A 12,267-nucleotide genomic window follows, 5' to 3' on the forward strand; every position below is an offset into this window, starting at 1 on the left:
CCCCAAGACACTGCTTGCTTGGCTTTTTTCAGAATGTTCAAGGTCACCTAACCTCATCCTTAGCATTTCCCACCTCCTCTGCTTGCTAATTATCTGTAATGTTTACAATATAAAGACCTTTTTTAAAAAAAATAAATTTATTTATTTTATTTATTTTTTTAAAATTTTGTTTAATATTTATTTATTTATTTGGTTGTGCTGGGTCTTATTTATTTATTTATTTATTTATATATTTAGTTTTGGCTGTGTTGGGTCTTCGTTTCTGTGCGAGGGCTTTCTCTAGTTGCGGCAAGCGGGGGCCACTCTTCATCGCGGTGCGCGGGCCTCTTCACTATCGCGGCCTCTCTTGTTGCGGAGCACAGGCTCCAGACGCGCAGGCTCAGTAGTTGTGGCTCACGGGCCTAGTTGCTCTGCAGCATGTGGGATCTTCCCAGACCAGGGCTCGAATCCGTGTCCCCTGCATTAGCAGGCAGATTCTCAACCACTGCGCCACCAGGGAAGCCCTATTTATTTTATTTTTGGCTGCATTGGGTCTTCATTGCTGCGCACGGGCTTTTCTCTAGTTGCAGCGAGCAGGGGCTACTCTTCATTGCGGTGTGTGGGCTTCTCATTGCGGTGGCTTCTCTTGTTGCGGAGCACGGGCTCTAGGCACGCAGGCTTCAGTAGTTGTGGCACGCAGGCTCAGTAGTTGTGGAGCACGGGCTTAGTTGCTGTGGCATGTGGGATCTTTCCGGACCAGGACTCGAACCTGTGTGCCCTGCATTGGCAGGCAGATTCTTAACCACTGCACCACCAGGGAAGTCCTAAAGACTCCTTTTTAAGGAGAGGAGCCTGGTTTCATTCACCTTTATGCATGGACTGGTACTTTTTAGAGAAGGAGGAGAAAAAGTATTTTTGTTTGTTTTTAAGATTTTAACTAACAATGGTGATCAGCAAAATTTCCTCTATTGCTATGTATAAACATTTTGCTTTCCTAGGATACAGATACAAGCAAGCACTCACCAAAGGGTCCTGCAATCCTGAGGCTGGCTAAAGGGTTAAAGGGAGTCAATGCCGCTCCCAAGGCTCTGATCCAAATTGGAATTGGTCTCTCTTCATCAGCAATGTCTGGTCGCTCAGGAAAACCCCAAGGCTCCACTAAAATGAGATGACTAACCCTGCTGGGGAAAGAAGAGACTTCAGATCATTTGGCAAATTCACCCTAGGACTATAAAGAACTTACATGATTCATAAAGTAAAAATAGAATGAACTTCCTTCAAAAACCTTGCATTAAAGAAAAAACTAATGACTGAACAGGTTACATCATGCTCTTATTACGCATAAATTGATGAGATGTGGTAGGATTTGAGAGTTGTTATGGTAGAAAGAGGGCTTCATTTTTAATCTATCTAAATGTGGATAGTAACGGATGTGTGAAAGGGTGTATGATAACTGCAGTTATTCTTGAGAAACAAGAAAAGACAGCATCTGTTGTTGTTTAAGCTACACTCTGGCAGATGATACAGATCACTGACCATTCAGAAAAATCCAACGGTTCCATGTATCTCATGGCTGACACTGCAGAAATGACTGGAGATTAATATTACACTCATAAAATAGCTTCGGACACCAACAATAGTTATCTCCTATGAACCAAATCATTCTAAACATTTATGAGGCATTAGCACTTTAGGTGGATTCAAAAGGACTTTGAATGAACGTTTGACAAACACGAAGATAATGTAACAATATGGGCTGAAATTATACCCCTAGTTTGGGATTTCAGTTTGGTGAACAGGAACACAGTTACCCTATGCATAACATCATGATATACTGGCATTAGATTCTGTTCCTAATCCTTTCCTAATTTTCTTCTTTACTTCAAAGAGACAGAAAATCTTCATTCCAAACTCATATAAAAATTGTTTCATGTCACTAATAGTTTTAATTTTTCCATCTTAGGAAGCATCTTTCTGATGAGGAAAAACCAGAACCATGTCCTTGTGATTGTATCACGGTATAACACATCATAAAGATCTTCAACAAAACATAAATGTCCTGACACAAAACGATATTCAACTGTAGCCAAAACAGTCAACAAATGGCAGCAAAAATCTCCCAAGGGTGAACCGACACTGATTCTAAAGTCCCTTTCCTAAGTCATAATTGAAATAGAAAGGTAAAAAAACCAGAACATGGGAACAGACAGTGATTATTTTCCCAATATAAGAAGTTTTCTTATTTTTGTCAGTACAGATAAGGATGAGTTAGTAATGAATCCTTTGCTCTGACTGCATTTTCTCAAACAGAAAGCTTCAGAGCACAGACCCACAGCACAGAGCTCCAAGGACCCTTAGAGAATACTCAGCCCAATCTTTCATCTCATCAGATGAGAAGAAAACTGAGATGTACTATGTGACTCACTCCAGAACCTAAAGCTAGTCAATGCAGAACTAGGGCTGTGATCCTTATTTCCCAAGCCCAGTGTACTAATAGATGCCAACAAGCCATCGGGCAGAAGGCTCTCTTTCCTAAGAATAGGCCAAGCAACATAAGATAAACGTATTAGTAAAGGTAGAGCTTAACTCTTATCAACTCTAGGCCAGTCCTAACACTATACTCTAAATTTCATAGCATCCAGATTTGTAGAATGTAACTATGAATCTGTGTGAATATATGTCAAATGTGAGATTTCCATATACTTAGAGCGACATCACTGCTTAAAAGTTTTATGAGACTATTTTCTAATAGTGTATGGAAATGGAGGTGAAAATGAATTTTTTTTTTAAAAAGTTATCTCTGATATTCTGACTGCCTCCTAAATTCCTATGACAGCCCACAGGGAGATTTGAGGGTCGGGGAGGGGGACACATGCCAGAGGTATGAGTGGAATTAATGAAACAGCCACCTAGTTGAAAGCAGCAAAGATTCATTTCGGGGAAATAGCAGGTATTATTCACTACTGACTTACCTAAAGAGAAAAACGAACTCTTTATTAAAACATACTCTACAGGAAAAGATGATTAAATTTTGTTACAAATTTGTTATGGGACCTTGCCCAGTCTGCTCTGGGCTCTTACTGACCTGCTAATCCAAGAAGGGGCAGGACAAAGGAAACTTGAGGGAGGAAAGTCTCACCTATCTCTAGTTAACTGATGGTATTGTTTTTGCCTTAGTTTTGGCTTGCCTTGTTTAGTATGGATCTACGAGATTTTAACAAGTTACACAGAGTATATATACAGGAGCAGATAACCTTTTTTTTTTTTTTTTTTGAAACGGAGCAAATTGCCCCAACAGTTGTTTGAGCCTATGCCTTCAGCCTAGCACATGGTAGATGCGCAGTAAACATTTGGAATATTGTGCTTTTCCAGTTTCCTTTTGATCCTTGTCTATAATGATGTACAAATTTTATAAAGTATAATCACAGTAAGCATAGGAGTTAGTCCAGTCTGAATTTTTCTGGTCTCCTGGATGACACTAGAACATCACTGTTATTTCTCATATTAATCTTGCAGGTCATTACTCATTAGTGGGTAGTAAAATCCACTTACAGAGTCAGAGCCAGTCTGTTTTTTAATAAAATTGTATAATTTGGTATAGAAAAATGTATCATATAACAAAACTTTTGTTTCAGACACACACATATAATCCTTACTGAGGGTTGTAGTCAAAAAAGTTGTAAAACAATTTTTTAAAAGCTCTGCAACAACGTCTAAACTGTAGTTATATATCATCTGCCTCCACTTGTAAAAAACCTCAGAAAATAACTGTCGCTTATTTTTGGTTGTAAGGATTTTAAATGAGATAGACCATGCAAAGCACTTAGGCTGGCGGCTATCAAATAACAAATACCCAGTAAATGCCAGCTAGTTATAGTAGCAAATACAGGAAGATTACTAGAGAACAATTCATTCCAGAAGCATGGGAAGACAGTGGCTGGGACCATGTAAGGAGTGAGTAATTTAACTTTTTTTATTCTTCAGAAAAGCTTTATCACAGGCTTTGGCTCACACTCCTTATAACCCTGCACCAGACCAAGTTCCCAGGCTATCTTCTCACCTGCTTCTCTAGTAAGAAGATTATCTCCTCATTTGCTAGGCGTTATTTAGTTTTAATGTATATCCAAACTCATATACTAATCCAGATTCCACCCTCTAATATCCCATAGAGGATAGCCTGATGGGATTGTTCACATCTAGGCTTAAGGAACGGGTCTAGCCAGACAGCATGAGAGTAATCCTATCAGACATGTTTATCAAGAATCAGAGGCTAGGGACTTCCCTGGTGGCACAGTGGTTAAGAATACACCTGCCGGGGGCTTCCCTGGTGGCGCAGTGGTTGAGAGTCTGCCTGCCGATGCAGGGGACGCGGGTTCGAGCCCTGGTCTGGGAAGATCCCACGTGCCGCGGAGCAACTGGGCCCGTGAGCCACAACTACTGAGCCTGCGCATCTGGAGCCTGTGCTCCGCAACAAGAGAGGCCGCAATAGTGAGAGGCCCGCGCACCGCAATGACGAGTGGCCCCCACTTGCCGCAACTAGAGAAAGCCCTTGCACGGAAATGAAGACCCAACACAGCTAAAAATAAATAAATAAATAAATAATAAAAATAAAGGGATTCCTTTAAAAAACAAAAACAAGAATCCGCCTGCCGGGCTTCCCTGGTGGCGCAGTGGTTGAGAATCTGCCTGCCAATGCAGGGGACACGGGATCGAGCCCTGGTCTGGGAAGATCCCACATGCCGCGGAGCAACTGGGCCCATGAGCCACAACTACTGAGCCTGCACGTCTGGAGCCTGTGCTCCACAACAAGAGAGGCCGCGATAGCGAGAGGCCCACACACCGCAATGAAGAGTGGCCCCCGCTTGCCGCAACTAGAGAAAGCCCTCGCACAGAAACGAAGACCCAACACAGCCAAAAATAAATAAATTTATTTAGAAAAAAAAAGAGGTATATCTCAAAGGAATTTACGGGGACTTAAAAAAAAAAGAATCCGCCTGCCAATGCGGGGGACACGGGTTCAAGCCCTGGTCCGGGAAGATTCCACATGCCATGGAGCAACTGAGACTGTGCACCACAACTACTGAGTCTGCACTCTAGAGCCCACGAGCCCCAACTACTGAGCCTTCATACCACAACTACTGAAGCCCACGTGCCTAGAGCCCATGCTCCACAAGAGAAGCCACTGCAATGAGAAGCCTGCGCACCGCAACGAAGAGTAACCCCCACTCGCCACAACTAGAGAAAGCTCGCGCTCAGCAATGAAGACCCAACGCAGTGCCCCCCTCCCCTAAAGAAAAGAAAGAGAGAAAAAAAAAAGAATCAGAGGCTAATGCAAACTACAGGAAAAACAAAGAACCAGCAAAGCAGGAACACGAGAAGAGCTCATCAGTTTAGAAACATAATGAAGCATTCTTCTCCAGGTTAGTCATTACAGTAGGTCTTGAGTTTGAAGATGGTGAGCAGATTACAGCCTACAGGGCAAAGAAGTAGGTAACACCTGCTCCAACATGCTGGGACAGCTGAGTCTAAATGCTAACAAGTCTATGGAAACTTGACTTTCACAAGACTTGAAGGCAGCAACCAGCCAGAAATAATACAACAACAGGAATGACCAGACCCAGAACCAAAATGTACAAAGGAGTTTACAGGACCTACTAAGGAACAAGGAAAAGCACCAGAAAGAACTCAAGTCAGTGCACAAATGCGGCATTCTCAAAAAGAAGTTAGCCCCAGATAGTTCCCATTGGTTCCAAGCCACTGAGGGGAGGATGGGGCACAGAACAATAAACTTAAATACCTCCAACTTCGAGTCAAGTAGAACAGTCTTTCTTCTCAAGACGGGCTGATAAGAAATGCACAGCCCAGCTCCACATAGTCTGGAGAAAGGAGATAGAGCCAGGCAAGGTCAAAAGCAAGATGATCTAAAAACCTTTTAGTGGAGAAGACCAGTTGTAACCTATACTGTTGTGACTTGGAATGGATCTCTTTGCTGAACACTTTCTAAGTTAATAAAAGTTTTCATAGTGTCCTTTTCCTTAGTTTATAACAAATACCTATAAAATACAGATAGTCTCTGTATGGGATCCTGAACAGCAGGGGCCAGAATGAAAAGGAAAATTAAAAGGAAAAACTGAGTACACAGATGAAAGAAAGGAGATGGTATCTTTGGCTATTATTGCTGGTTTCCTCTATTCCCTTTGTTCCCCCCTTAAGGTGATCAGACACTGCTTGATGAAGAAGATTTTACAGAGTGGCAAGCCAAGACACCTCACACAGTGGTCCTGTTTAATTAATGCAGCACATTAATCTACAAGTAAAATTACAGACAACATCTCTAATTATCACACATCAAGGTAAGAGAATGGAGATGAACTAAGGTCATTTTAGGGGAAAGAACATGGGGTTTGTGCCTCCATTTGGAGGTATCTATTAATCAGTTCATAACTTCTCTGCCCACCAACCACACAGCCTTTCCAGAATGGCCCAGATGTCTCCCTAGAACAGGGCCTTCGCAATTTTTGTCCCTACTACCTAGAATGCTCTCCTGCTATATCCCTTTGAGACCTCCGCCTCAGCTCAAATTATACTTCTTTAGGGTACCATAATGGACCTGAGACTGGGTCAGATATTCATCAAGATTTCTCACAGCTGTCATGCTACTCATATGGTTATTTGTGTCTTTTCCCCCAATGCACTGTAAGCCTTACAAGCACACAAAGTCACTCAACATTATTTAAACAGAACCAACCTGTTTATTTCAATGGAGGATCATCCAGGTACTTTTACATAAAGTATCACAATTGCTGAATACTCAGTTTTTAATCGATATCAAGAATCTGGGGAAAATATGGGATCACTGCCACAAGTTAGGCTATAGAACAACTTTTATGGACAGAGGCACTCTGCTGCTCATAGAGATGAAGCACACAGGTTGACCTAATGTACCAAAAATTGGAAAAAAATTAGTTTTTATTTGTTTTCTATTATTAGAATCCTTCCTGAACAAGTATATTAAACTAGGCATTTTCACGCTTCTCCTCAAACTGTCCTATAAAAATAAACAAAGAATGAAAGAATGGGGCTGCCCATAAAAGATTAAGGGCAGAAATAGGTATGGATTGGGACATAAGTCCCAACAAGTAAAAAGTGTTGTCTTTGTGTTTTTTTCCTCCATGCATAGAAACAATAGAAATTAAAGAGCTGTGGTTTTACTTAGGAGGAAAAAAAAGTACAGATTATATCTGTCATACCTGAGGAGGCAAAGAAAAAAGTCATATTCTCAAAGTCCACTTGAGAAAAAAGAGAGAGAGATAAGATGCACAGTTTGAGTGAAGGAAATTAACTGAACCTCATTTGGTCTCTATTAGACCATTTTTCCCCTCCTCTCACCCCACCCCACCAAAATCTTTCTGAAACTCAAAGATTTAATCTCATGACAGCATAATAAAAATGGTCCTTGTAGGGGAGGCTATGCATGTGTAGGAACAAGGATTACATGGGAAATCTCTGTACCTCCCTCTCAAAACAGCTCTAAAAAAAGTTTTTTAAAAAGGTACTTGGATCAAGTTAAAGTTGGATAAGTGACATTTAGAGTAGATAGTTACTTACAACACAAAACAGACCACTCCGCTGCACCAGAGAAAATATGTGTGTGCCGCCAAGCAGCTTTTCTGGCTCAGGTAAAACCTCTCAAGATCACACAGATGGTAACCTTGACAACCACCTGTCTGCTTAGTAGGAGTGCAACTTGAAGAAACAGCTAATGCTAAATCTCACTCACTATGAGGCTTGCTATAATTATGAACACTTACACTGGTAGCAATCAATTGTGTTTAACTACGTTTGGATCTGTGAGTCTGCTGAACTGTTCTATTAACCATAACTTCTGATCTTCTGCGGAAATCTAGATGAATTTGCTTAGTCAGGATCAAGCAAAAAAAGTTTCTGTAAGGTAAGAAATTAACACAAATGGGGACCATTACGGAGCAGTGAGGACGTCTGCGGCAAAGGAGATGATGTCTCTATAAGAACAGAGACATTCTTATTCATTGATCTTTTTCTTCTCCGGTAAAAGAGAAGTGTTCCAAGGAAAGCCAACCCGAAAAGCAACATAGGAAAAAAGCTAGGGGGAAGGAGAACCCTAGAGGTTAACTGCCACCTGCCTATACTGTGTGCTACACTGCGGTATCATCTGGTCTATACTTACTAATCATACAAAATATGTATATACGTAATGTATATGTTAGAAAAAGCATTCTCACTAATCTTTTCTCACACATACACACAAAATGATCCCAACTTTATTTCGACTGTAACTTGGATTTATGAGACATACTAACTTAAGATGCAAAATAACTGGTCAAAAGGCATAAAACTGATATCTTCCCTTGTTTACATTTACATGTCTGAAACCTACTTTTCTCCCACAAAGAATATGAAAAAGTATAACATGACCACTCCCATCTCTTGATACATTTCTGCACAATGCAAAGAGAAAGCAGAAAAAAAGAACATAAAATGGTAAACATGAATTTAGTTTTCAATTCTCTTTCTCAGATTAATTGGTTCAAGAAATATTACTGGGCACTCACTATGTGCCAACAGAGTGTTATGTATGGACTTCATTCATGATTTGGGATATCTGAAAATCCAGAGAACCTCGTTATTTTGAAATTAACTTGTGTTTAATAATTCAATTTTTATGCAGTTAAAAATATAGGCTTGACTATCCAACATGTTCTGTAGAGTTTCACTCAATATTTGGTAGCAATCAGCCAATTTAAACATGCTAATTATTTCAAGCATTCTGTTATTTATGTATTGCTAATACTTAGTGGTTCTTGGTCTTGACACAGTACTTTAGTTTTATTTCTAGTTATTAGGCACGAACATTGAAAAATCATTTCTAAAATGTAGTCAGTCCAATGCAGGGATCACTGGCTTTGTTTCATATACTTGTTCAGCCCCCCAATGTCATTCAAAGTATGTTGCCATTCTCTCTCTTTTTTTTTTAAATTATTTATTTATTTATTTATGGCTGTGTTGGGTCTTCGTTTCTGTGCGAGGGCTTTCTCTAGTTGCGGCAAGCGGGGGCCACTCTTCATCGCGGTGCGCGGGCCTCTCACTATCGCGGCCTCTCTTGTTGCGGAGCACAGGCTCCAGATGCGCAGGCTCAGCAGTTGTGGCTCACGGGCCTAGTTGCTCTGCGGCATGTGGGATCTTCCCAGACCAGGGCTCGAACCTGTGTCCCCTGCATTGGCAGGCAGATTCTCAACCACTGCGCCACCAGGGAAGCCCCCATTCTCTTTTATAGGTGGTTTTAAAGTGGTCATTCCCTTCGGAATCACTGAAGCCCCTTATTTCTTTAGAGCATTTCACAACTGTAAATGAAAATCTCACCAACTGACCTAAACAGTACATAGCCATGAAGGGTCAGGATCCTAAGACTAGGGTTTCATGACCAGAGCTTAGCTCACTGAGTCCCATGTCACATCTCCAGGGAATAAACACCACAAGACAGACAAAATAAACACCTGATACGAAACAAAGGAAACCCAACCCCCCCACAAATAGCCCTGTTGCATTATACCAGAAGAGTAACCTCCTCTTTCTTTCTCTACAAATACAGCTAGTTGTTCATCACTGACAGGAGGACTCAATAAAAGACAGTAATCCCTGAAAGCCACCCAGAAGAAGAAAATCTGGATTTCTTTTGAAAGCACAGGTCTGCCAGGTGACAAGTCTATTTTACCATCTAGCACACGTAGGACTATGAACTCTCCAGAAAAATCAAGCGTAAATGCTGAAGTTTAGACAAAGAATCTACAGAGAAAAAGTTGGCCGTTCCAGAGGAAGATAACCTCGGGTACACAGGGCTGCTGCCTCACATGTCAAATTCTGTGTCAACAGCACACCTGGAGTTATGCAGTCGGGCAGCCTGACCCATGTGCTCTGAAAATGACCCTCATCCCATTCACAGACCTCAATGTCAAAGTCAGTCGCAATTCTGGATTAGTCCCTTAGTCCAACGGAAAAATACAGTGGCAACACGAAAACGCTGATCGTTTTCGTTTCTTTCCAAAAGATGAACAAAACAAAAATAAGCTTTGCTTCTATTTTCTGAGCACTCAAATGTGACCTCCCCCCAGATTAGCAACATAAATAATAGGAAATAGCATAAGAAAATAAGAAAGGAAGAGATGTTACAAAGATTCTGAAGTAAACACTCATTAATTCAATGACTCAGAAAAAAATTCTATAGCAATAAAGGTTAGGGCACAGTATAATAATAAAAAAAAAAGCTAAAAGATATTCTATGCAGGTGTATTTTCTGTAGCTTAGAGATGAGGAAACTAAAATTTAGAGATTAAGTGATTTGCTCTAAGCCATAAAGATAGCACTAGCACCTATGTCTTCTAATTTCTAACCTCTGGTTTCCTACTGCAGCTTACTAAAACCTGGAAAAGGTTAGGAAAAGCCTGCTGGATCCATAGGTCTAATGATAATAATAACTGTAAACAATAACAACACGACAGTTTTTACTCATGGCTTAAATTGTGTACATTCTAAGTCTAACAAATAGAAAGACCTTTCACAAGGCTCCTACCAATGTGTAGCATATGTAATAGGAAAACCTGACAACATTATTTCTGCTACTAAATTGGCCATCAGTTGTGGCTATTCAGTCTACAGGGTCCTTTAAGACAATGTCTGTCTTATAAGGTTCAGACACCAACAACCACCAAAGAGGGGAACTGGAAACCAGTGCTTGGGTGCCTCTCTTTTTTCACCACCACTTACCTTGATGGGTACTTCAGTGAGTAAGCAGCAGCCAGGAACCCACCCAGGTTGTGTCCAAGCAAAATCATTTTGTCCAATCCTAATGCACATCTCCACTCTTCAATGGATTCCACAAACTGATTCTCTACTTCTTCTGCATCATTGTCAAATCTGGGTCTGCTACTTCGTCCAAAGCCCAGCAGGTCAAAAGCATAGACAGGTCTATTGGTGCAAAGATCTCCAAAATTCAGTGCCCAGAGTCCGAGACCTCCTCCAAAACCATGGAGGAGGACAAGTGGAGTCTTATTTGAAATATTATGAGAAAGCTTCAGTGTCCATATTTTATTTCCATTAGATATACGAACAGGTCCTTTTTTGTATGTGCAGGGGACACCTAATGGAAACATAAAAGAGAAATTCTGCTTAGTGTCACTACTTCTGAGAAGGGGAGTATTCTCAGAGCAATCAGAAATTAATAATCTAGAAACCATCTGGTATTCATTTATATGAGTTTAGCCTTTATTATATCAGCCCTAAAAAAAAAGTGCACACTTTATTGAAGCAATTCTTTTCTTTAATTTTATTTATTTGTTTGTTTGTTTACTTATTTATTTTTGGCTGTGTTGGGTCTTCGTCACTGAGCGCAGGCTTTCCCTAGTTGCGGCGAGCGGGGGCTACTTTTCATTGTGGTGCACAGGCTTCTCATTGCAGTGGCTTCTCTTGCTGCAGAGCACGGGCCCTAGGTGAGTGGGCTTCAGTAGTTGTGGCACGCAGGCTCAGTAGTTGTGGCTTGTGGGCTCTAGAGCGCAGGCTCAGTAGTTGTGGTGCACACACTTAGTTACTCCGCAGCATGTGGGATCTTCCCGGACCAGGACTCAAACCCATGTCCCCTGCACTGGCAGGCGGATTCTTAACCACTGCACCACCAGGGAAGTCCCAAAGCAAGTATTTCTTAATTACCATATTTTACATCTTGGTGGTAAGATCTATCTCACACAAGTCTCAAGCAACCGTGGCCTAGGTTTTCTGGCAAGTCATGTCAGCTCTTTGGACTTCTCTCCATATCTATCAGTTGAGGGTACTGGAGTGGAACTTAGTGGCTGCTGAATCCATTATTTTAAAGTCTCTAGCTTTACAGACAATAGAATACTACCTTGTATGTGTAGAACACTTGAGGATTAAGCATTGAACATTGAACTCAGACTCAAAAGAAACATTTTTTTCCTAAAACATCATCATGAATTTAGGGAAGGATTAACATGTATTAAACACATAACTGATATCTTAAGTCATCATAACGTTCAGTAGAAAAAGATGGCAGGAACTCCTCAGCATGAGGTGCCAGGTAGTCTGAGTTCGTATCCAACAATCTCTCTAGAGAAAGCAAATAATCACAATTTTGTAGATAAAAAATCTTTCTTGCCCTCAATGCTACAGGACTAAATACTTTAAATCTCCCCCAAAACTGACTAAAGATGAAACTAATTTGAAATTCTTTTACATTAAATT

At 40.9% G+C, this 12,267-nt stretch overlaps 1 protein-coding gene across 3 annotated transcripts in view; it reads right to left on the reverse strand.

The window, feature by feature from the left end:
* ABHD5 (abhydrolase domain containing 5, lysophosphatidic acid acyltransferase) overlaps positions 1-12,267 on the reverse strand; it is a 56,716-nt gene that overhangs the window by 14,518 nt on the left and 29,931 nt on the right. For 2 of the 3 annotated variants that reach the window (XM_082412944.1, XM_082412942.1), the window contains 2 exons: positions 10,780-11,152; positions 1,003-1,157 (listed from right to left, as the gene is read on the reverse strand). In XM_082412944.1, coding sequence (XP_082269070.1) covers positions 1,003-1,157; positions 10,780-11,152 — 528 coding nt within the window. Of the gene's footprint in view, positions 1-1,002; positions 1,161-10,779; positions 11,153-12,267 lie in introns of all 3 variants that reach the window. The other variant, XM_082412943.1, reaches the window with a different exon arrangement.

Source organism: Balaenoptera physalus (genome assembly GCF_965194825.1).
Source record: "Balaenoptera physalus genome assembly, chromosome: 11".
Lineage (NCBI taxonomy): Eukaryota > Metazoa > Chordata > Mammalia > Artiodactyla > Balaenopteridae > Balaenoptera > Balaenoptera physalus.